General features: G+C 40.7%; 2 protein-coding genes across 11 annotated transcripts in view; one reads left to right on the top strand and one right to left on the bottom strand.

Moving 5' to 3' along the window:
• The window catches only part of Kmt2e (lysine methyltransferase 2E (inactive)), a 68750-nt gene extending 52320 nt beyond the window's left edge, over positions 1-16430 (top strand). For 2 of the 4 annotated variants that reach the window (XM_021644382.2, XM_021644381.2), the window contains 12 exons: positions 4299-4463; positions 5218-5526; positions 8105-8359; positions 8519-8663; positions 9187-9437; positions 9805-9861; positions 9993-10556; positions 11532-11818; positions 12516-12604; positions 12700-12825; positions 12972-13057; positions 14144-16430. In XM_021644382.2, coding sequence (XP_021500057.1) covers positions 4299-4463; positions 5218-5526; positions 8105-8359; positions 8519-8663; positions 9187-9437; positions 9805-9861; positions 9993-10556; positions 11532-11818; positions 12516-12604; positions 12700-12825; positions 12972-13057; positions 14144-15652 — 3843 coding nt within the window. In that variant the 3' untranslated portion in view covers positions 15653-16430. The remainder of the gene's footprint in view (positions 1-4298; positions 4464-5217; positions 5527-8104; positions 8360-8518; positions 8664-9186; positions 9438-9804; positions 9862-9992; positions 10557-11531; positions 11819-12515; positions 12605-12699; positions 12826-12971; positions 13058-14143) is intronic. The other 2 variants (XM_021644384.2, XM_021644383.2) reach the window with 2 other exon arrangements.
• A 2361-nt stretch (positions 16431-18791) lies between these two features.
• The window catches only part of Srpk2 (SRSF protein kinase 2), a 184808-nt gene continuing 178957 nt past the window's right edge, over positions 18792-24642 (bottom strand). For 6 of the 7 annotated variants that reach the window (XM_060373926.1, XM_060373925.1, XM_021644385.2 and 3 more), the window contains one exon: positions 18792-20393. In XM_060373926.1, coding sequence (XP_060229909.1) covers positions 20209-20393 — 185 coding nt within the window. In that variant the 3' untranslated portion in view covers positions 18792-20208. The remainder of the gene's footprint in view (positions 20394-24642) is intronic. The other variant, XR_009588203.1, reaches the window with a different exon arrangement.

Here is a 24642-nt window from a genome sequence, read left to right as displayed (position 1 = left end):
AATTTATTTGTGTAAGTACTGGGTGAATAGTGAAGGCAGAGCAGCTCTTATAGAGCATAGGCACAGCAAATCCTGAATGTCAAGGAAGAGGGCGTGAGTGTACCTGAACTCTCATGTGATGTACAGGAAATGAGAACACTCTGCAAGCAGTAGTTATTTTGGAACAGTTTTCATTGATAATAGTCTTAGCCACTTAATGTTTATTAGTTCTAAATTGCTGTTTCAAAGGCGTTTGAGGAAGATTGTACTTTAAAGTAAGAAATCTTAGAACCATGAGGTAATAATTTGGTAGGTGCTCTTTGGTTTCATTTGCTTTCTTTCACAGGAACTTTTGTGTTTCTCAGCTTTAAAACTGGGGATATTTTATTATTTGAATATTTTCATCCCCTGAGTACTGAGACTGAGGATAGGAAAACTAAGAAAAGGGGAGACTGGAAAGCTTCAGAGATGTGGTCTCCCCAGCCAGCTCATTTTGCACTCTGGCTACTACAAGCCAGGAGTACTGCTCTTGAGAAAAGGCACTTGACAGCAAGGTAGAAAAGCCAATCAGGATGAAAATGTATTTCTTCTAACATCAAGCTTACCTCTAAAGCTGCATACGGTGCTGAGACATGAGGCTTGTTTTCAGTTGTTTCAAATGAGTGGCACCTTCATCAGCGTGGCTTATTCCCACCGCAGGATAGCTTTAGCACTTCTGAATTCATACCACTCCTTCCCACCCCCACACATACACACATAAAAACATGTACACAAATAAATTACCAAAGTCATACCACCAATGGGAAGAGGTATGAAGCAGTTCTCTTTTTCTGCTTACATGAAATTATAATACTAAGAATAATATACTAAGATATATTACAAGAACAGTGTACCAGGTAGGTCACCTGGAGTACTCCCACATATTCTGGTTAGTTCCTAAAACTTGAGCATGACGTGTATCAAATTCAGCTCTGAACTGCAATCTGTCAGTTTTTCCAGCTCACAGATAACGAGGTAGCTTTGGGCTCAGGATAAAGGCAAGGCTTGAATCACAGTTCTAAACTACAGCCATAGAAGCTCTAAAGAACTCTTATCACCTCAGCAGCTCCAGTTCCCCAGAGTTAACATGTTTTTCCCATAGATCTCTAAATCGGTGGCAGATTCTGATCTGCAGCCATTAAATATACATCTCTACACATGACCATGTGCCACAGCATGCATTAGGTTACAGTGATGAATAGAAGATCTAGGCATGTGGTGCACTCCTTTAAATTCCAGTGGTCCAGAGGCAGATCTCAGAGAGTACAAGGCCAGCCTAGTCTATACAGTGCTTTCCAGGACAGCCAGAACTATAGAGAGACCCTGTCTTTAAAAACAGCTGGCAATCATTTATTCTCAAATATTTGCATACTTTAAGACAAATCTGGGTTAAAGTTACTGGGAATTTCTTTGGTGCTTTCAACTTTATTGCTATATAATAAACATTTGTAAAAATGTTTCTATATTTCTACAAAACTTGTGCTTTGTGTAATAAAATCACTCAGGAAACTCATTTATACAATGGCACATACATATAAACTTTTTTGTTCTATCACTAGCATGAAATGTGCCATTAAGGACTTAAACAGCTAAAGATCATGAAGGAGTGTTTTGTTTAATCAGCATGTAGTAAACTATTTTCAAGGGAGTCTAACCTTTAATTCACTGAGTCTAAGTCTTTACATCGTATGATTTTTATCTCTGATCCTCAATCTCACAATCCAGAACAAGGAAATACTGGATTATATCAAAGAGGTTTGACATAAATTCATTACTGTCTTAGAAGTTTCAGGATAATTATAACACAATCTCTTCACTGGGTATCTACCTAATGGCTGAATGAATTATTCACTCATAAAAACATTCTTGTGCATCAGAAGTAGCTCTGTGGTCAAGAGTGCTTACTGCTTGCTCTTGCAGAGGACCTGGGTTCACTGCCCAGCACCTGTAACTCCAGTTTCAGGAGGTCTGACACCCCCTTCTGGCCTCCAAGTGTTCTTGCATGCAGGTGATATACAGAAACTCACCAGGCACGCATACACACAAAGAAATATTTAGAAATTTATGTATGGCTGGAAGATGGCTCACTACTGTTCTTCCAGAGGTCCTGAGTTCAATTCCCAGCAACCTCATCGTGGCTCACAACCATCTATAATGAGATCTGGTGTGCAGGGTACATGGAGACAAAACATTGTATAGATAAGTGAACCTTAAAAAAGCAAACAAATTTTTAAAAGAAATATATATATATGTGTGTGTGTGTGTATATACACATTAAAACAAGCTAGTTCCTTCCGAAAAATATTTTTTGCAAGTTTTAAAAATGTTTTTGAGGGAGTTGGAAAGATAGGTTAAAAGTACTGGTTGTTCTTCCAAAGGTCCTGAGTTCAATTCCCAGCAACCACATGGTGGCTTATAACCATCTATAATGAGATCTGGTGACCTCTTCTGGCCTGCTGGCACACATGCAAACAAAATACTGTATAAATAATGGATCTTTAAAAAAAAATCTTTAAAAATGTTTTTGAGGGCCTGGAGAGATGGTTCAGTGGTTAAGACCACTGGCTGCTCTTCCAGAGGACTTGGGTTCAATTCCCAGCAACCATGTGGCAGGTTACAAGTGTAACTTCACGTCCAGGGGACCTGACAAAACATCAGTGCACATAAAATAAAAATAAATATTTAAAATGTTTTTGAAAAGAAGCAATCACAGTAATTATAAAGTCTCCCCTCCAACCAGGTTCAACAGGTGAGGTAATTTTAAAAATTACTTTTGTGAAGTCTAGATTTCTAAATGGAGCATTTCAGAAAAATGCTGATATACAGAGACAGCTTTTTCTTCTTCTTTTTTTTAATAATAGAGGTCAAGTTTTAAAGGAATTATGTAAGAGTAGAGATAGAAAATTGTCTTAGAATTTGGCTTTAAATTTTTCAGTTTCCGGTGCCTGCCCTGCTACTTTTAATGTTTTGAATTACCCATTCAAGATTACAATAAAACACAAGATTGTGTCCATAAACAAGTAATCTTATCTCTGTGGACCTCAGTTTCCTGTTTGTAAAATAAAGAAGGTAAAAAGTTAGAGCTCCTTGCAAAGCAATGCCAGCTGAGCTGTGTCAGCATCTTTTGTTACCTTACTGAGTGTGTTTACTAAAAACCAGGGAAGAGTAGAACAGTTACCAATGCTTAATTCTCTTCCAGTAGTTACTGGAACTAAAGCTGAACCTCCAATGTTGCAAAGTCTATGGCAGCCAGATCTTGAGTTTCTGATCTTTCTTTCTTTCTTCCCCACATCGATGACAATGAAGGAGGAAAGACAAATGGATCTGAGCCTCAGGACCTGGTTCTTTCATTTGGAGAACTGGACAGTTGATGGACCTGCTTCCTGGTTCTGGTTGAGAGCTGAAGCATTTGCCAGGCCCTCTGCTCAAGGCTCTGGGTCTTGCTCTTAATGTTCTCTACCCAAGAGAACTGATGCTCAAAGGAACTCTTGCTGTTCCCTCAGCCCTGTCTTGAAGTGTCAGTGTAAGAAAGGAAGAGCAGAAGGTAGAGGAATGCCTTAAAAGAATTATAATGGAGGGCACAAGGGCAAAAGTAGAAATGATAGTTGTAACGTTTATGGAATGCTTACCATTGTCCAAGTACTGTTTAAAAGCCTCACATTTTTCTATTTGAGCTAAATAACAACAAAATGAAGTGTTAAGTACTTTATGCTTTTTAACACTCCTAGAAAAGTTGAAACTAATTTGCCAGGGTGACAGAACTATTTACTAAGAATTACTGGCAGAGTCATGGTTTGAACCCAGGACTACGCCACAATGTAACAAGGATATATTGACTCCTTAAGTGCATATGAATTTTCCCTTTTCAACATAGCATTTCCTTAGGAATTTTCAGGTGTTTTTGTTTTTTGTTTTTTGGTTTTTTTTTGTTTTTAAAGCAAACTTCTGTACTGAAAGCTTTTTGGTTTGGTAAAACACGAAATTTTTTTCCTTTTTTTTTTTTTTTTCTCCTTTCTTATTTTTCTTATTTTTTTTTAAGACTTTTTGGTTTTACTGTATTATTGTCCTTTCTTGAATACACTCAAAAACAGCTCACTGCAATGAAGTTTGGGATCCATATACATGCTAAATGGCTATAAATTGTTCCCCATCCCTACCAGCAGTAGACTTGTTATGCTAATAGTATCACAGAAGTTTTTAAAATCTGTCCTGAACATTTGACATTTTGAATTTTTGCTTTGGAATAATGATATTATTTACTTCAAATTTAAATTCCATAGACAAGAGAAGAAAGAAAAATGGAAGCAATTTTGCAAGCGTTTGCCAGACTTGAAAAAAGAGAGAAAAGACGAGAACAAGCTTTGGAAAGGATCAGCACAGCTAAGACGGAAGTTAAGCCTGAATGTAAAGAATCACAGATTGTCACCGATGCCGAAGTTGTCCAGGTAACTCAGGGTTACCTTGGTTTCTTCCACGTCAAGTGCCTTAAATAAAGTTTCTCCACAGCACAGTTACATCTATAAAAATGATGTCTGTGTGCATATATCTATTGTGTGCACATGGATGTCAGAGTGCCACTCTGTGAGTTGGCTCTGCCTTGCTCAGTCAGAGCACTTCTGGGGCTCAGAGACTGGTCTTCAGGCTTGTGTGCAAGTGTGACTGCAGAGCCATATCAACAGCCTAAGAATTTTAAACAATACCCATATTAGCCTTCTAAAGCATATTCAAACCCTATATAAAATTTAGACGATATGAGAGTCTATTTGCCTTGGAGTAAGAAAGTGTCAATTGTTTCGGTTTGTTAGCAGAAGTTGGCTAGTGCAGTAGATCTGCTGCATGCCTGCTGACTTCAACTCAGCCCCCAGCACCTCTGTGGCAGAAGGAGAGGACCATCTCCCACAGGCGACAGCTCTGGCTTCACATATACACACAGAAGTACATACTTCTGTTGCTGTTTGTGGAGACTGTGTCTCTGTGCGGCCGGGGCTGGCCAGGCTGGCCTCAAACTCAAGATATGCCTGCCTTGGCCTCCCAGTGTTGGGATTAAAGGTGTGTGCCACCACACCAAGAATAAAATACTGGAAGGAAGGAAAGCTTTTTAGAAGATTTTGGAAAGCTAGTTTTAAAAGTAGACAATGCTATACTTTACCTAAACCTATCTGTAGGCATCAGAAGTCCCGCTATTATATTTTGAACTAGGAACAAGTAAAAGAAGAAACTGCTATCAAGCCAACCCCTGCCAAAGTGAATAGAACTAAGCAGAGAAAAAGCTTTTCTCGCAGTAGGACTCACATTGGACAGCAGCGTCGGAGACACAGAACCGTCAGCATGTGTTCAGACATACAGCCATCTTCTCCTGACGTTGAAGTTATGTCACAACAGAACGATATTGAAAACACTGTACTTGCTATCGAACCAGAAACGGAAACTGCAGTAGCAGAAATAATTACTGAAGCGGAAGTTCCAGCACTTAATAAATGTCCCACAAAGTACCCCAAAACAAAGAAGGTATGAGTCCTAACAATGTAAGAGCTGTTTGCAACAATTATCTTAGTTAAGTAATTAAACTGTCTTAAAAATTAAATCTATATCCTATAATGGTCTAAATAAGAAGCTTCATTTTTACACTTGCAGATATTTAAGAATGAGAAGTACCAGTCAAGAACATTAATAGTTTGTTTGTATTATGAAGATTAAATATATGAAGACCTTTAGTATCGTTAATTCATGATTTCTCTAAATAAGTGTCTACCTATGTATAAAATATTCATTTCTCTGAAACTGGTTTAACATTCCTCCTCTCGCCCATGCCTAGGAATCTAATCCATGGCTTTGTGAGTGACAGGCAAGCACTCTAGCCCAGAGCCACGCCCCACCCCTTTACTGTTTATACATTGTACAATTGCTTTATGTAGGTCAACTGTAAGAATTATGAAGAAGCTTAAGATTTCCATGGAATGTACTGAGAATATGGATTTAAAAGTGTTTTGTGTTTATGTGCCAGAGTACACATGTTGGGACTGGAGAGTAATTTCCAGGAGTCAGTTCTCTTCAGAACCCTGTTATGTGGGTTCCACGGGTAGAAAACAGGTCATCAGGCTTGGCAGCAAAACAACTTTAACTGAGCAATCTCACTGTAGCTTCTTGTATTTATAAGGAAGATCGGTTTTCTATCAAATTATTAATAAAAATCATTGGAAAACTGCTAGAGTTAATGACAGTTTATGGGAAACTGCTTAATGAATTTGACCAGCTTGAGCTCTTCAGCTCAAGTAAAAGCATAACTTAGGGGCTGCTGTTCTTCTCTATGTAAATGACAACACACAGGGTCAAGTGATACTTAGGCCATATATGTACCCTATTTTGAAACTTTTGTCTTTCTCTGAACTAATTTCATAGTTTACAGGCAGGCTAGCTGCTAAACAATGAATAGCATACTTAAAGAATTCTAGTATGAGCTCAGGCTTATATGTCAGTGGCAGAGTCTTAATTTCCTTGCCACAGAGTCCTAGGTTTTGTTGGACACATACTATGTTTCATTCAAAGCCGGTGTGCTTATATACCTTAAACAAGTGGATACTTGGCTTCAATACTAAGTGTAGTGCTTACCTACATTTGGAAGGAGATAAAAGTTTCTTTTTGGAATGAAAAATAATTGAGTTTTTAAATTATTTTATATTTCTTAAATATGAAGTATAAATATTTGTTAAAAACAAGCTATTATAGTGCTATGTATGTTTATTTTTCATTTAATGTCAAAATATGAATTCCCTTAGAGATGCCATTAATAGAGAGAATAGCATTGCTCTACAAAGGTACACTGAAGAAATTATACACACAGAAAAGGAGGAAGGAAAGGTTGCAAAAAAAATGCTTTGAAATTGAGAAGTGTCTAGGCATAAATGCACATATGCACACATGTAGTACTTGTTCTAGTACATTTAAGCTATGAAAGTATAAAACCCCAGCAGCAAAAAGTAATGTTCCTAAGTACCTAGTTATTTTAAAAGGTGAGGGATCATTACTCTTCAGGACCAGGTATATTTAGGTAGCGAGGACAGACTAGACTATGAGGGCTGGGGCGTGGCTCAGTAGAACAGCACTTGCCTGGCATGTGCAAGGCCTGGGTACAGTCCTAAGCATTTCCAAAAGGGCAGCAACACAAACAGCCGAGTTATATCCATGGTGGATGGTAAAATTTCTCTAAGGGGTATTCCGAACCTCTAAAGACTCAAGGAATGTCAATGTGGACATACTTTTATCTATGCGCTGACCTCACCTCTAGGCAACTGTGATGGGCACCTTGGCTAGAAAAGCACTGCTTAAGAAAGTCAGACTTTCCTAACAAGCTAAACTGTCTCATATAGTATATAAAGCAACAGAAAACTACATTGTTTATGGTACTTGTTGGTATCTCCTAGATTTTACTATATCAAAAAAAAAAAAAAAGTCCCCTTTTCTTTTTTTCCTTTGATTCAGTTTTGCTATGTAGTGTTTGTTGGCTGGCCAGGTACTTACTATGGAGCCCAGGCTGGTCTCAAACTGGTATCAGTCCTCCTGACTCAGGCAGTGCACCACTGTAACCTGCCAAAATTAGTGTCGTTGTGTAATACAAATTTTCTACATATATCCATGTATTTTGCCTCTATAAAATAATAATTCTAACAATAATAGTAAATAAGAATATGAATATGCTGATTAGTGGGGTTTCTTTTTCACCACATTAACAAGAATAATTTTTTGGTAAAAATTTATTATTAATTATGCATGTGTGTCTGTCTGTGGGTATGTGCACTTGAGGGCAAGTACCCACGGAGGCCAGAGTGGCAGATCCCCCTGGAGCTGGAGTTAGAGGCGGTTGTGAGCCATCCGACATGGGTGCTGTGAACCGAACTTGGGTCCTACCTCCAAGAGCAGTACATGCTCTTAACCGCTGAGCCATCTCTCCAGCCCCATAACATGAATGACCTAAATCACCCAACTTATCGTCTTAGACGATGTGCCAGTATCTACTTTGATATTAGAATATTCTGTAGTGGAATCTGTGCAATTACTATATAGTGATCCAAATGTTTCTGTTCTCTAGCACTTGGTCAATGAATGGTTAAGTGAGAAGAATGAGAAGACAGGAAAACCTTCAGACAGCCTTTCAGAAAGGCCTCTGCGCATAACTACAGATCCAGAGGTGTTAGCTACACAGCTCAATTCTTTGCCAGGTCTCACTTACAGCCCCCATGTATACTCTACTCCTAAGCATTATATTAGATTTACATCACCATTCCTTTCGGAAAAAAAGAGAAGAAAAGAAACTACTGAAAACATTTCTGGCTCATGCAAAAAGGTAAACTTTTCTTTGGATATAAAAATCTAGGAGAAGCCAAATGCAAATCTCAGTCCTTACTACAGAACCTCACAATGAAATGCTTTTGTGATCGGCTTTGCATTTATAGGCTATCTAAATAGCTGCAAACTGATCCTTATTTATTTTTGTTTTATTCAGCGATGGTTGAAACAAGCCTTGGAAGAAGAAAATTCAACAATTTTACATAGATATCATTCACCTTGTCAGGAAAGATCCAGAAGCCCTACAGTTAATGGTGAAAATAAGAGTCCACTACTGTTAAGCGACAGCTGCTCTCTTCCAGGTAGTGCTTGTGTTTGGCAGGGTTTTAGTGTGAGGAACTGTGGAAGGCTATTTTTAGCTTTGCAACAGGCAGGGTCTAAGCACTGCTGTGTATTCTAGCAGAGAAACCCACTGCTACAGGCTTTCTCTTTCTGTTCAGCAGACTTCTTGCACAAAGGACAGATGTAAAACCATAGTTGGAAATAACAATGTCAGCGGTTGATGTGTGGGTCTGGAATCAAAAGGATTCTTAGAAATCAGTTACATGATTAGAAATTAGTTACAGTAACATCAGGACTACTAATAAGACTTTTTTTGACTTTTTTTTGTAAGACTTTTTTTTGTGATGTCTATGCTTCCAAGCTTCAGGCAAGATCATATTTGCTAATACTAAAACATCTGGGGCCTTTGGGGCAAAGATTTCACGTTAGTAACATTTCTTTAAAAACACATACGTCAGTGTGGAGGGGAAAGTCATTACTGTTAATGATATCATAGCAGATACCAACAATATGATTTCTTACGGATTATAATTTCACTAACAGATTTAACTACACCACTTAAAAAAAGAAGACTTTACCAACTGTTGGAGTCTGCGTACTCAGAAAGCTCCACCCCTACTCCTTCACCATATGCTACACCAACTCACACGGATGTCACTCCTACAGACCCAGCGTTTGCCACTCCCCCACGGATCAAATCAGATGATGAAACTTACAGAAATGGTTATAAACCCATATATTCACCAGTGACCCCAGTGACCCCTGGCACACCAGGAAACACCATGCACTTTGAGGTGAGAAATTTCAAGGGGGCGAAAACTGTTTATCCCCGGCAATGAGTGTTACTTTACCATTTTTTTTAAGTTTTTTTTTTTTTTTTTTTTTTTTTTTTTAAATAAACCCCTCTCCCAGCCCTATTAACTGGTATGGTGAGAAACTATGAGAGAAAATTGGGAAGCTATAATTACACATATGTAAACATTTGTATTAGTGCCACAATGAGCAATTTTTTGTAATATGTATATCATATTGACCTAAAGCAACGTCTTCAACAAAGTTTAAATCTTTAAATCTATGCATCATCAGTATTTTCATCTCTTCATGTCTACAAACCATAGAGGTTGTTGTATTTTAATTCCTAATTTTATTACTTTTATGTAGAATATTTCTTCCCCAGAAAGTTCTCCTGAAATAAAGAGATGCACTTACAATCAAGAGGTAAGGGATTATCAAAAACCATTCATTTACTGACTTTCTCTAAGATTATTTTGCTTATATAACTGCTAGATAGTAAACCGTCCTTAAATGGCATTTTTTTGTGTGATTCCCTTCCCTACTGTCACCAACAGGGATATGAACGACCTTCAACCATGCTAACGTTGGGCCCTTTTAGAAATTCCAATTTAACTGAGTTGGGTCTGCAAGAAATAAAGACTATTGGTTATAGCAGCCCTAGGAACAGGACTGAAGTCGCCAGGCCTTGCCCAGGGGAGAAAGAATCTGTGTCAGACCTCCAGCTGGGACTCGATGCAGTTGAGCCGGCCGCCTTACAGAAGACCATGGAAACGCCAGCCCACGACAGGAGCGAGCCCAACAACCAGCTGGATTCCAGCCACTCTGGACGAGGCACAATGTATTCTTCCTGGGTAAAGAGCCCTGACAGGACAGGGGTTAACTTCTCAGTAAACTCCAACTTGAGGGACTTAACGCCCTCACATCAGTTGGAGATTGGAGGAGGCTTCCGAATAAGTGAGTCAAAGTGCCTGATGCAGGATGATACTAGAGGCATGTTTATGGAAACAACTGTCTTCTGTACTTCTGAAGATGGGCTGATCTCTGGTTTCGGACGGACTGCTAATGACAATTTGATCGACGGGAGCTGCACACCCCAGAATCCACCGCAAAAGAAAAAGGTTATAATTTAACAGTTTCTAGTCCTTTTAATAGTGGGTTTCTCACTGTGTTGTTAAGGGTTTTTGGTAGTCGCAGCATATGTTATGCGAGGCATTCGTGACTTAGTTATTTAAATTGAGGCTTTCATATGTACATTTCTAAGCTTTTTGTAAATTTGATGTTCTTAAAAAAGTAAAAAAATTACAGTGATATGAAAACGTCTAATAAGAAATGTAGTTTGAGATAAAAGCCTAAAGATTTTTTTCATGAAGCAAGTAACTATTAAAAATGAACACCTCCAAAACAACAGGTAGATAATGCTTGTTCTTATTTCTCTTATTTTACATTGAGCAGGCAACCGTGGAGAGAAGAAATGCCTCTTCACCATCTCATAATACTTACAGTATTTAGGCCATGGATGTAAGAGTACTTTGGAAAGTATGATACTGTTTGTTAAGATTCTATCTTAATACAGAAGCTCCTAATCTTAAGAATGCCTTATTTTGCAAGAATGGGAGAAACAGCACTTATTTGTTAATAGGCTTAACTGCTATATAAGTCAAAGCATTTTAGTGATATGTGCTTTTAATTTTTGTAACAGAGTCCAGTTGGCAACTTTGTGGGAAGCAATGTAGTATAGTGGAAAGAGCACGGGCTTTCAAATAAGACCTAGGTTCGAATCCCGGCTCCAACACTCACCAGCTGTGTGACCTGGAGTGAGTGAGTTACTCAATTTCCTCATCTGTAAAATGGGGATGATAATATATACTTATTTCTTAGGGTTGTTGTGAGGATTAAATGAGATAATGCATATAAATCATCTAAATACAATGCCTAACATACAGTAGGCATTTTAATAATTGTTAATTATTTATGGAAAATTCAATTATTTTATATAATTTATATAAATGCTGCAATATTCTTTTTAAAGAAGAATAAGTTGATGTTGATACACAAACAAGAGTAAAAGATTTACTTTTTCTTTCTTGTTTAAGGTTTCTCTGTTAGAATACCGTAAGAGACAACGTGAAGCTAGGAAAAGTGGTTCTAAGACAGAAAACTTTGCTTTGATTAGCGTATCACCTCATCCAAGTGGGAACCTAAGCAACAGTGGTGACGGATGTGTCCACGGCAGTGAAAATGGGGAGCAGCTAGAAAACCAGGCCAGCTTGCCTTTACCACCGCCAACTGCCACCTACAGCGCCTCTTCCGCAGAAGACAGCAGTAACTGTCCCGTTAAAGACACCAGTTCTAACGAGAAGCCAGACCCAGAGGTTCAGTGGTAAGCCCCTTTCCACAGTGGGCCACTGCACAAGGAGAAAAGCCCGTTAGGAGAATTCTTCTTCCTGCTTGTTGTTTGGGGAGGGTGAAGTGACAGTGGTTGATAGTCCTAACCTGGAAAGCTGGTTGCTGGGAAGGTCTAATTTCTTCATCTTAGCCATGTAAATATTCCTTCCTGCAGAACTTGTCACCACAGTCAGCCTCCTAGACACTTCTTTATATCCCTTAGCAGTTACCCTGGGTGAAGAAGTGGTTTTAGTGTGTGAGTAAGACAGCAACAGCTGCGTTTAACATGGGTCTCAGCAAAGATGCAAAGGCCCACAGTGCTCTTACTCACCTTCCTACTACAGCTTACAGCTGGGACACAAGGCATTTTGTTGGGGGTATGTTTGCTCCCTTTGGCAACCTGACAGGACCTTAGAAATGTTAACACAGTATTTCCAGCGTACAACTCCTTTCTCCAACAAAATCGCCCAACAGAGTGTTTAGTCTGATCTCCTCGAGTCAGCAATAATAAAAATCTCAAGTTTGGAGCATGGATACCAATGAGACAAGCTTTTGTCAAAGCTCAGCACCAACGTATTGTCCCAGTGTAGTAAAATCCTTCATCTGAAGGACAATTTGCTCAGGAGACAAGGAGAGTAATCTAGGTGGCAGCAGCTTCTCTGACCTGAGGTTGTGTTTTGTTTTATTTAAAGGACTGCCTCCACATCAGTGGAACAAGTGAGAGAAAGGAGTTACCAGAGAGCCCTACTGCTCAGTGACCACCGCAAGGACAAAGAGGGCGGTGAGTGTACTGGCTCCACTCCCGAGGGCTACTGCTGCCTGTGCTCTGCTCCGAGCACTAACGTCCTCTCTGGGTCTGCTCTGCTTCACCTCTAGGGGGAGAATCACCGTGTGTCTCATGGTCACCGAGTCATGCTCAGTCTCCACCTTCATCCCATTCAAATCACATTCCCCAGGTGCACGCTCAGAGCCTAGGCCCTTCTTTGAGTGAGCTTACAGCAGGTCAGTAAGCAGATGACCTACCATGGCTGTCATTTTAAAGCCCTTTACAGTCAGAAACAAGAACTTAGACAGCAAGCATTGTGTGTCTGCAAGAGGCGTATTTGTCTGTGATCTTGTATTTACTTTAGGTTTCTCCTGCTTTACAGACCCTGATCTTGAAAGTACAGAGCCCACAACCACCAGTGAATGTCCATCCCCGGACACTTCTCAGAGCCCCTCAAAAATAAGCAAGGTAATAACACTGACCTTTGAACTCTGGACACTGCACAAAAGCTGAGGGTAACATCAGACTTTTTTTCCTGCTATATCAGGCATTAGTTTGTGATTTCTAGACTCTACCTAGTTTGTTTTTATTTTATGTGTATATTGGTGTTTTGCCTGTGTATATGTCTGTGTGAGGGTATTGGATCCTTGGGAACTGGAGCTACAGGCAGGTGTGAGCTGCCATGTGGGTGCTGGGAATTAAACTCTGGTCTTTAAGAGCAGCCAATGCTCATAACTGCTGAGCCAGCTCTCCAGCCCCTATTTACTCATTCTCATGCTCAACTGTGACAGACAACTCTGGCTTAACCTTGCAGCTAAGTACCCTTCAGTGGTGACATTTCCCACTCAAGTTTTACTCCGCTCTTCAAGGAAAACTCTTTTTATGAGCAGCCGATCAGCACCCCATAGGCAGAAGCTCAGGTGGCATTCACTCTAAATGCCCCCACCCTTGTCTATGAGGAGTTGGAGGCCCACGGTGGGCATGTTTGCCAATGTAAAACTGGGTGCCATCGACTTGTGAACGGAAAGATCACAGGCATTGAAGTAGTCTTACACTGGGGTCACCCTCATAAAGTGACAAACTATTAAAAGTCTAAAGAGTTTGATGAACAACTTTTACTTCCAAAGCAGTTTATCTTTAGTTGCTTAAAGAAATTAGTTATGAAATAAAACTGTTAGGTTTTAAGGTTGCTTAATAAGGCTGTCAACACCCTTTTACGATAAGACTGAAAGACAACTGTTTAAGGAGAACACAAAGTCCATTAATCTCCTTGGGGTTGTCTTCATCAAAAGTGAGAGAATTCAATTTAAGCTCACTCACTATAAAAACTTAATTTACTGAGGAAAAACTCACCTTTCAACATCATGGGCCTCTATATTTACTGTACTTACATGAAATAATATTAAATACCAGTCAGGATAAACTTCAAGGTGCTTTTTATATATGTTCTTTTAATGTATATGTGTATATATGTTCTTATAATGTTCTTTATATATATATATATATATATATATATAATTTATGATCTTTTTAAAAATTGTTCTTTCTTCATAGGCTGGTTCCCCTGGGCCGATAAATCCTGCACAGTCACATGGGAAAATACTCACAAAACCAGATTCTCACTGGGAGGCAACAGTCATTGTATCCGAAGCAGAGAACAGTGTTCACCTAAAACCAGAGCTTCAGCAAAAACAGCTGTCAAATAGCACCCCAGCACTTTCAAAGAGCCACCCTCCTCAGGCCCATGTTCGAAATGCAAATGAGCAACTTCCACAAAAGCTGCCTTCTGCACCAACCAAGTTGCACTGTCCTCCATCGCCTCACACGGAGAACCCTCCCAAGTCCTCCACGCCGCACACGCCTGCGCAGCATGGTTACCTCTCGCCAAAGCCTCCTTCCCAGCAGCTAGGATCTCCCTTCAGGCCTCACCATTCACAGTCACCTCAAGTTGGAACTCCTCAGCGAGACACTCAGAGAAATTTTTATCCAGCAGCACAGACCCTTCAAGCCAATACTCAGCAGGCAACTTCTGGAGCATTATTTACCCAGACACCCTCAGGACAATCTGCAGCAACATACAGTCAGTTTAACCAACAAAGTCTCAACAGCACGGCACCGCCCCCTCCACCTCCTCCGCCTCCTTCTTCTTCATACTACCAAAACCAGCAGCCCTCTGCAAACTTTCCGAATTATACTCAGCTGAAAGGTAGTCTTTCCCAACAACCTGTGTTTACATCTGGACCAAGTCAAGCACTTCCTGGCACGAGCCAGCAATCAGTTCCTGGACACCACGTCACTTCAGGGCATTTTCTGCCATCTCAGAACCCTACCATTCACCATCAAACTGCTGCTGCTGTGGTCCCGCCCCCACCTCCACCACCACCTGCTCCAGGACCACACCTCATACAGCAGCCAAACACGCATCAGCAGCACTCTGTAGCACATGTAGTTGGGCCAGTTCATGCTGTCACCCCCGGGTCACACATTCATTCTCAAACTGCTGGACACCACTTACCACCACCCCCTCCACCTCCTGCCCCACATCACCACCCACCGCCCCACCCTTCCACAGGACTGCAAAGTCTACAAGCACAACACCAGCATGTGGTAAACTCTGCACCCCCGCCCCCGCCCCCACCCCCTCCTCCAGCCAGTGTTCTGGTTTCTGGGCATCATTCAACATCGGGTCAAGCCTTACACCACCCACCTCATCAAGGACCTCCTCTTTTTCCTGCAAGTGCTCATCCAGCTGTACCACCGTACCCCTCACAAGCCACGCATCACACCACTTTGGGACCGGGACCCCAACACCAGCCTTCCGGAACAGGGCCACACTGTCCACTACCAGTTGCAGGGCCTCATCTCCAGCCCCAAGGACCAAACAGTATTCCAACACCTACTGCTTCAGGGTTCTGTCCTCATCCTCATCCTGGCTCTGTGGCCCTGCCACATGGGGTGCAAGGACCTCAGCAGGCATCTCCAGTGCCTGGACAGATTCCAGTTCACAGAGCACAGGTGCCACCAACATTTCAGAACAGTTACCACGGTTCAGGGTGGCATTAAAATGGACTCCAATAACATTTTTTAAAATGTTCTGTAAGATAAACTGTATATTTCCTATGTACCTATTAAGGTACTTTTTAAAGCTTGTACATGAAACTTTGTATAAAAACAGAAAAAAAACAAACAAAAAAAAACAAACAAAAAACACCAGTGCTCTTTCATTGTATTTTCCCATATTTTTGCTTTTTAAAATTCCTTATGAAATATGCTCTTAAACCAGTCGTAGGTATCTTTATTTTGTAAGTGAACATTCCAGCTGTTTTTCTGACCGTAGATCTGATGCTACATGACCTTTAAATTTTATTGTCGCAGTTAAATTCATTTAGTGAATATTTTCTGTATTATTTTATACATACACATTAAGTAACCAGCTAAGGAAAGCACTATGAGGATTTTTTTTTTTTCCTGGTCAGCAGTTCTGTGAGTGCATCTTAGGTCTGAAAATGCAATACAGGTTTTTATAATTTGGTGTGGACATGGCTCATTTTGTTTTATCAGTTTTTTGCAAGCAAAATGTAATTTAATGTATAGATAATTTCTAGTGTCTCCTGACCGACTGTAAATACTACATTTCTTTTGCGTATATAATTGCTTCCAGCCCTTTTCATTTGGTATATAGCATTGTACATATGGCAGGTCTTTTGCAAAAGTGTGATCTCTGTGAAAGTAGTACAGTACATGACCTTTCCTTTTTATTTCAAATATGCTGTCGCACTGAAGCACTGGTTGGGCATTTTAATTCATGTTAATAAATCACAATTATGTCAGTTTTACTAAATTGTTCTGTACAACTTCTGACATTGAGGTCTGCTTAATGATTTTACAAAAGTTATGATTTTCAAATATAATTTGTAAGGAAAGAACCGTCCGTTTTCTTTAGCGACTGCTGCCTCCGCTGCACGGAGGGCTACCAGCAGCGAGTCCTGGGTAGTTCCCACAGTCCTTTCCACCACTTGCCTTTTCTCTAGGAGCATGAGTGACTGGTCTACCATTTAAGACCAACATCATACAAAATTAATCCAGAATGGTAATGCATCACACACAGTACAGTCCACACTACAGCTTACCACAGTTGAAAACAGAGTATTTTACCCAAAACATGGCAAGACTTAATTTGTACACACATTCTATACACATAACCAACTGAAATCCCCCCCCCCGCTAATAATGAAAACTGGTATGAAATCATGTGTAATGCTTAATACCTAGGCTTTACGGTTTTTTTCCAGTTATAGAAAATAAAAACCAAGGGGAAAAGGCAGTATTTTGAGTAGGTCAAACTGAATGAAGAGGGACTCAGGAAACATTTTATTACTGAAAGAAAAAGATACCAGTTGTGATTTTTTCCCCCAATCACCAGCTTTTGCTGTCAGTCTACCTCAGCATTACAAAATATTAATAGCAATGACCCTATTTATCATCTTCCAAATATGTGACATAATTTGGTCATAGTATATAAATTTTGTGCATCAGAAAACAGTAAACTTTTTAAATGACTCAAGATTTAGTAGACTTAAGTGATGTTTTATCATTTAATTTCCATTTGAAAATTAGTTCTGATGATATGTGAAAATATAGGGTTTAATCCTAATCACCTTCAAATTTTTGAAGAACATTGGTCAACTTTGCCATTTTTGACGTGTCAATGTTCTTCTTAGTCTGAAAAATGAATAGGGTTATACAGTCCCTCAACAGTCTCAGACACGGACCAAAGTCGCTCCTTAAACTCACTCTCCTCTATTCGGCATCTTGAAATCATACACTTCCAAAGTAGCCCACTATAGAAGTAATTCAAATGGAAGTTCTTGTGTAGACTGAGGATATTAGCTAAATACAATTTTTGATGGACACACTCTCCTTTACCAAACTTTTAATTGAGAAAGTGTGTGTGTGTGTGTGTGTGTGTTGGGGGGGAGAGGGGATTAGCATGCCTAAATTGGCAGATCACTGACAAGGCCAGCCAGGGCTTGAAACCTTGTCTCAAAAAACAGAAAGAAATGGAAAATTTATCTGAACACATTTTCTATTCCAGTGAAAGTTCTACTTTTTATTTGTTAAGTTATGCATGAAGCAGGGAATATTAAAAAACAAACAAACAAAAAAAAAAACAAGTAGATTTCACCTAAAGAGTACATGTCTTTGAAACTTTTAATACCCACTTTTTCTCTATCTGCCCATTTCCAGATTAGCTACTTCTGAATCTGTTCAAGTCATACATTATCCACTGCTTGTAGTTTTCCATGCAGATTTCATAGAGGTCTTTGAACTGAAAAGACCCAAGTTTGTGATAATGTTCCATTGATACTACTTTGTTTTTTTGTTTTGTTTTGTTTTGTTTTTGATATAGGATTTCACTATGCAGCCTTGGCTAGCCTGGAACTTACATAGACCAGGCTGGCTTTGAACTTAAAGAGATCTACCTGCCTCTGCCTCCCAAGTGCTGGTATTAAAAGAGTGCACCACAACACCCAACCTTTCCATTTACTCTTACCATCATGCTACCAGGAAGCTGATAAAGACATATGGTGCCCAGTCTTCTAGAACTCCTTGTACATTGTAAACTAAGAGTATGAATAGAAGCACCACCTTAGTCTTCTATAGCTTTCTCTCCAACGTGCTAAGCTGCAGTAGACAAATTTCTCTCAAATGGTGAAAATTCCTAGGGAAGATGTAAATATATTCTGGGTTCTTATACAAATGTTTCAATGGAAATCAAGACTAAAAACACTGTATAGCCACCGTCCATCATAGCATGTACAAGGAGAGCCACAGACTCATTAGAAAAACTCAGTAGGCATAGTTCATGAAAGAGTGGCACCTTCTACCGCATAGCAGTGTGGGGTACAATGCTAACCCCTGAGAGGAATGTGGGTCTTGTCCCCTCGGAGTAAAAGACGGAGTGGCATGGAGAAAACCACTGCACTTAGAAAAAAACCAACCACATTCTACATAATGAAGCCACAGTAAAGCCTCATTCATGAAATCCATTCTGCCCCAAAACCACCAAGGGATTTCCTGGTAGTAAGCTTTAATATACGTCCTGCGACTTCATGTGCACCTCTTTAGTTTGGTGGCATTCTCCTGAGAGTAAATGTGTGCTGATTCTGTCTTCAAATACAGGACAATAACCAAGGCAATGTCTGGAAAAACCCCAAAACACTTTAATTTTTTAAGACAAGTGCAAGCACCCCAAACAAAGGATTATTGTTACAACACTTGTTAGCTTTTCACAATCTAATTATTGCAAAGGCATATGGATAAATGTTAATGGACAAAGTCAAGAAAAACGAGGCACCTTAATGAATAATTTTTTTTTTTTTTTAAAAAAAGACATTCAATCCACTGACTTCTAAGAGGTTGAATATACCTCTCTATGTTACATTCTAAAACTGTATTGCCTACTAATGGTTTGTATCCTGGATTCTACAATTAATTTTAAGGAAATGCATAAACTAAAACTGTATGCGGGCTACAAAGGGAAAATAATTTTCTCATTCATGGAAAGACAAAAGGCGAGGAAAACTGCAGTAGCAAGTAAAGCTGCCTATGGAATGAACATGATCACTGGTACCTTTAAGCTGTGAGGAGTGTTCTGTCCACTGCGCTGCAAACTGTATAAGCCACACCTTGTGTTTTAGACAAACACGATCATGCTTTTCCAAAAATAGATTATTTTTTCATTCCACACACTGAACATATTTCTCTTGTCCAATTTTAATCTACGTGTTTAACTTACAGTGCTGGTCAGAGGCAACACTACATGGTACTGGGCCATCACATTTTAAGGGGAAATGACTTAAGACTTTAAAAGTAGTTTTAAAAATATGCAAAATACAAATGGAACTGCTAGATTATAGTGTCAGATTTTGAATGAGAAGCAAGTTTTTCTTCCTTTAAAGTGCCACAGAGGGCATGACACCTAATCCAAAACCATATGGACTGTTATGGAATGAAAAGTTTGTGTAACTTCTTGAAGCAGTGGAAATCTGCAACATGCAATGTAGGCTAAGAAGCACTCAGGACTGAGTAGCTTTTCTGAATGTGAATCCTCATCCCCTATTTATGCAAATTAATAGTTACATACACTATAATACAGGAATGATTTCCCTTTGCCAGAAGATAAAATTGTACATTTCCTTGCTCTTTCTTGGTTCCAACTGATAATTTCTTAAGATTGTAAATTATATAATACTCAGCTAAAATATGTCTTCATAAATAGTTACAAAACCTGCCAAAACACAAAGGGGAAAATATTTTCGTTCAAAAAAAAAATGACATTTGAATGTCACACAACACAAGAAACAGTGCTTAGAGACATGTTATTGTTTCCAGAAGAAAATGGCCAGTAAACTACTTAGCTGAAGACAAAGCCTACCCTTCCTCAGGATCACGGCGCACAGGAAGCAAAGTGTCAGACAACAGTACCTCAAAGCAAAACAAAGGTCTGAGGGTGAAGCCAGCTCACTTGTAATCCTGTTAAAGAATGAGAGCCACTGTTTAGGTCCAATGTACTGGGAAACATTTGCTAGCTCAGAATGCTATATTTGTAGAATCTGCTAAGAATTCAACCAAGGATGTCGAAGGCATTCGCCAGCTGAGGCTCGCTTTTCTGGAACCATCTCTAACATTGGGATCAGGAAATCTGTAAAGTGTTCAGCATCTTCATGGGGCCAGCCATACTTTTCCACAAGTACATCAAAGAGGCTCCAGGGCTTCAGCTTGGTGATGTGCCGCAGTTCTCCTGCAGAGAGAGAACCACAGTCACAAAAACTCCAGATTTGTATAGGCTTTTTTGTTTCAATGAAGCAGACAATCTACTTCTCAACATCTTATGGAAATACCAACTTTACACATCCAGAAAACTCTACCAGCTGACTGCCAGTCCTTTACCAGGCCTGCAGGGGCATACTGTCAGCTGGTGGAGTCCAGCATTCAAGCCCTGGCACCACACTGGTATGTCTTCTCTTTCACACGCTGTAACAGAACCTATAAAGTGCTGTGATCACTTGCATCACAAGCCTGGACTATTTCACTCATTTATGGAAACCAATTTAGAAACCCCTACCATACACACTTTCAAACCCTAACAAAAAGGTAACATTACTTACAAAAGAAAAAAAAATTAGGAATCCCAGCATTCCCACATCACCGTCACACACAGCCCTTTCCTTTCTCTATAGTTCAGTGGCCACTGGCTGTCTACAGAATTACCTGTGTATGCTGTACACAGGAGTCCATAAAGAAACCGGGAATTGTTCCTGGCTGAAGGAGTATGGTAACCAGCTCTGTTAGAGCCCAGCTAAGTACTGCTTTGAGATTGCAAATCAGATCTCTTGGTTTAACAGGAAAACAAAACCACAGTTTCAGCAGTGGAAAAAGAAGGCCTTTGAATAAAACAGTTTGTAAAAATCAGGCCCAAAGACTGGTGAGATGAGTAAATGGGCTTGCCACCAATGGTGCAAGCTTGATGACCTGAGTTTGATCACTGGAACTCATGTAAAGGAGAGAACTGACTGCACAAAGTCAGATGTGCCACCCAACCCCTCACATACATCATACATGAGATATTAAGAAATTGATAACAATTTAAAAACAAATCTCAGCAGTCATTGAAGATCTAGCTCCCAAACCCCAGAAGTCTAGCACTAGGGATGAACCCTGGTTTCCCCTCCAGTGCCCACATAAGGTCAATGTTAGGGTGGGGGCTAAAAAGGCCAAATAACCAAGGTATGTGCATGTGACGAAGCCAATGTACGTAACAAGAACCACATGGGTGTAATAAAAGTCTCAAGACTATGTTCTACAGATAGCCAAAGGATTGACCTAAAATACCAATGAACATGGAAAGCAGATGCATCAGAACACAGCTCCGCAGGCAGCAAACACCCCAGGTGTATTTTCAGTAGTTTCATCGCTGGTCGAGAGGGACTGTGCCTCAATCTAACAGTTAAGAGAGGCTGCAGCTCACACACGATACCGATATATTTCCTCGGTAAAAGCAGAAACCTTCTTGACATTAAATTATTCTGTCTTGGCATAAATAAGTTTGCAAATGAATCTAAGTGCTGGCAAGCACTGTCTGCCAGAATAGAAGAACCTACTGAAGCTTATTAGGCTAAGAACCTTCAATGGACACCAAAGTGAGCACATTTGTTCCTCTGTACGTACAGAAGCTGGTTCCAGGGCTGCACTCTCACCAACAAGCCAAGGGTATTAAAATCTCCTAAATAAAACCGCACTGCATTTGCATATAACCTACGCACACTGCACGCACACCCGCCCACCCATTACCATATATATATATTTGCTTTTTCCTTTTTTGGAGACACAGCTCTCACTACGTAGCCCAGAATGGCCTAGGATTAACAATCTTCTTGCTTCCATATCCTCAATGCTGGGATTATAGGTCTCCACCCTACACGGGACACTTGCTGCTACACTGTAGCTCTGGACACAATGCAAACACCATAGAAGAAGTTATATTCTACTCTGGGGGTGGGACAAAGGAAACTACAAGCATTTCTAAATGCATTTCTGCTCTGATGCTGACTACATTCTTTGATAAGGACAGGAGAAGCTAAAGATGCATTGTCATCGCCGTGAAGCAGCACACAGTGGGGGCAGGAGGACCTGCGAGAGAAGCTAAAGATGCATTGTCATCGCCGTGAAGCAGCACACAGTGGGGCAGGAGGGCCTGCGAGCGGCCCACTGAGCACTGGTGTGACACAGAAGGAAAATTATACAATGGGTCTCTATGACGAGTGACATCAAAACCAGCTGTGCTAAAACTCCCTCCAGCCTGTGCGCATTGACACGTCCTTGAAATAGAAATGGGTTTCTCATCTGAACTTGTGTACGGTTCTCAAGATAGTTAGTTCATCATGCCTACGTAAATATTCCAAAATCTGAGGAAATCAAAAACACTTCTGAACCCAAGAATTTTGGACAAGATGTATTCTGCTTGAATGATGGCAATTACTATTTACAGCAATTCTGCTTTTCTCAGACAGCTTTAAACTGAGTACCAAATTCCTCCAGTCAGAGCTAGAGAAACTCAACAGTTAAGAACACGCCTTGCTCTTGCAGAGGACCCAGGTTCGGTCCCAATATCCACATGATGGTTCTCAACCATGCGCAACTCCACTTCCAGGGGACCGTTCTCATCTCTGCGGGCATCAGGCACATGCGTAGTGCTCAAGAATGCACGCAGGCAAAACACTCACACACAGAAAAGGAACCTTAAAGGAACAACAACAAACAACAAACGCCCGCCTCATCTGCAGAGTCTGTGGTGAATGCCGTCTGGGCTGCAAGGCTCTGCCGCCGGGGAATAGAGCAGCCGCATGCATGCCCATCTTCTCTGCCTCAGTGGCCCCGTCACTCCTCTGCCAGGCAGAGCTGTGAGCAAGAGGAGGGTGCGAGAGCAGTCACGCTAGAACGGCTCTAGGCTTTTTTCTTTGTTTTCTCTCTGTTCTTCATTGTTGTTAAGTCAGCCTCACACTCACAGCTTCATCCTCCCCAGTTTGCAGACACAGCAAGGTGCTCGGAGGCTACCGCTTACATTTCTAAAGCACGGTGTGCGCAGCTGGAAAACTCAAATGAGTGGTGGCATGAAGCCTGTTCGCTCCAGCGTGCAGAGACCTTTGCCAACTGAGGTGGCTCAGCTCCTCACAGCCCTCACACGATCAGCTACTTGTCTGGTAATCACAGAGGTTAAGTTTAAAACATCCTCAGGTTTCAGCTCAAATATTTAAATTACAAATACATACTACAAAGTGGATTTTGAGTCCAGCCTGAGATGTGTACAACAAGACCTTGCAGTGGTGTCTGCAGGGAGACACAGTGTTTCCTTTAAACTCACCTCCTGAGGCCCCACCTTCTGTTCTCAAGGCCGCCTCACTATCTTACCGCAGACCTCAGCATCAGGATGCTGGTGACATGGAGACCCTTCCTATACTGTTGCATGGAAACTTCTTTATTGCACTTCAGACATTTTAAATTGAATTTCATTAAGTCTTTGCATTTTTTTATTAACACCTTTCTCACGTGTATGTGCATTTTGCTTGCATGCATATCTGTGTACTACATGTGCCTGGGGTCCACAGAGCCCAGAAGAGGGTGTTGAATTCACTGGGAACTTCAATTGCAACAGTTGTGAGCTACCAGGAGGGTGTTGGGAATTAAACACGGGTCCTCTACGCTGGTAACTGCTGAGCCATCATTCCAGCCCTTTTATTATGTCCGTACATAACTGGTTTGTGTGTGTGAGAACGCAAGTACCACACACATAGAAGGTACGAAATTGTGTAGGCGTAGGGGTACTCCTTCTACCTGAGTTCTGGGGGTTAAACTCACGTCATTAGGCTTGGTGGCAGGTTTTAGCTGCCAACGAATCATCTAAGTCCTGAATTTAACGAAGTCTTAAGAGCTCTGTCAGATACAGATACACAGTCAGATGTATCCCAGTGTACTTGATGGCCTGTGCGGGAACAAGTTGACGTAACCTATCCGCTTTGATGCAGCAATTTTCAACATAATAAATTCAATAAAACAATGGTTACACATGATACAAAGAACATAGCCCAGTAATGGCCACTGATGTACTCACCAACCCCAGGGGCTGCCACTCACTCCTTGGGGAACAGGACAAGGAAAGAGTCCAGAGTGTTGCTGGTTCCTGCGGGGTCACATCTTAACACTCTGGTTTCCGGTCTGAGACAAGACCTCACTACGTAGCCCAGGCTGGCCTTCAACTCCAAGTGAGTCTCCAACTTCACTCCAATTACCACTCTGCCTTTTTAACGTTTTCCTTCTTCCTTTTTTTTTTTGTTTGTTTGTTTGGTTGTTTTGTTGGTTGGTTTGGTTCAGGTTTTTTGAGACAGGGTTTCTCTGTGTAACCTTGGCTATCCTGGACTCTTTTTGTTGGGCTCACTTTACAGATCAGGTCGGCCTCGAACTCACAGAGATCCACCTGCCTCTGCCGCCCCGAC

The sequence above is a fragment of the Meriones unguiculatus genome, chromosome 21 (assembly GCF_030254825.1).
Source record: "Meriones unguiculatus strain TT.TT164.6M chromosome 21, Bangor_MerUng_6.1, whole genome shotgun sequence".
NCBI lineage: Eukaryota > Metazoa > Chordata > Mammalia > Rodentia > Muridae > Meriones > Meriones unguiculatus.
The sequence above is the reverse complement of the archived record's forward strand: the minus strand, read 5'-3'. Positions and strand labels throughout refer to the sequence as shown.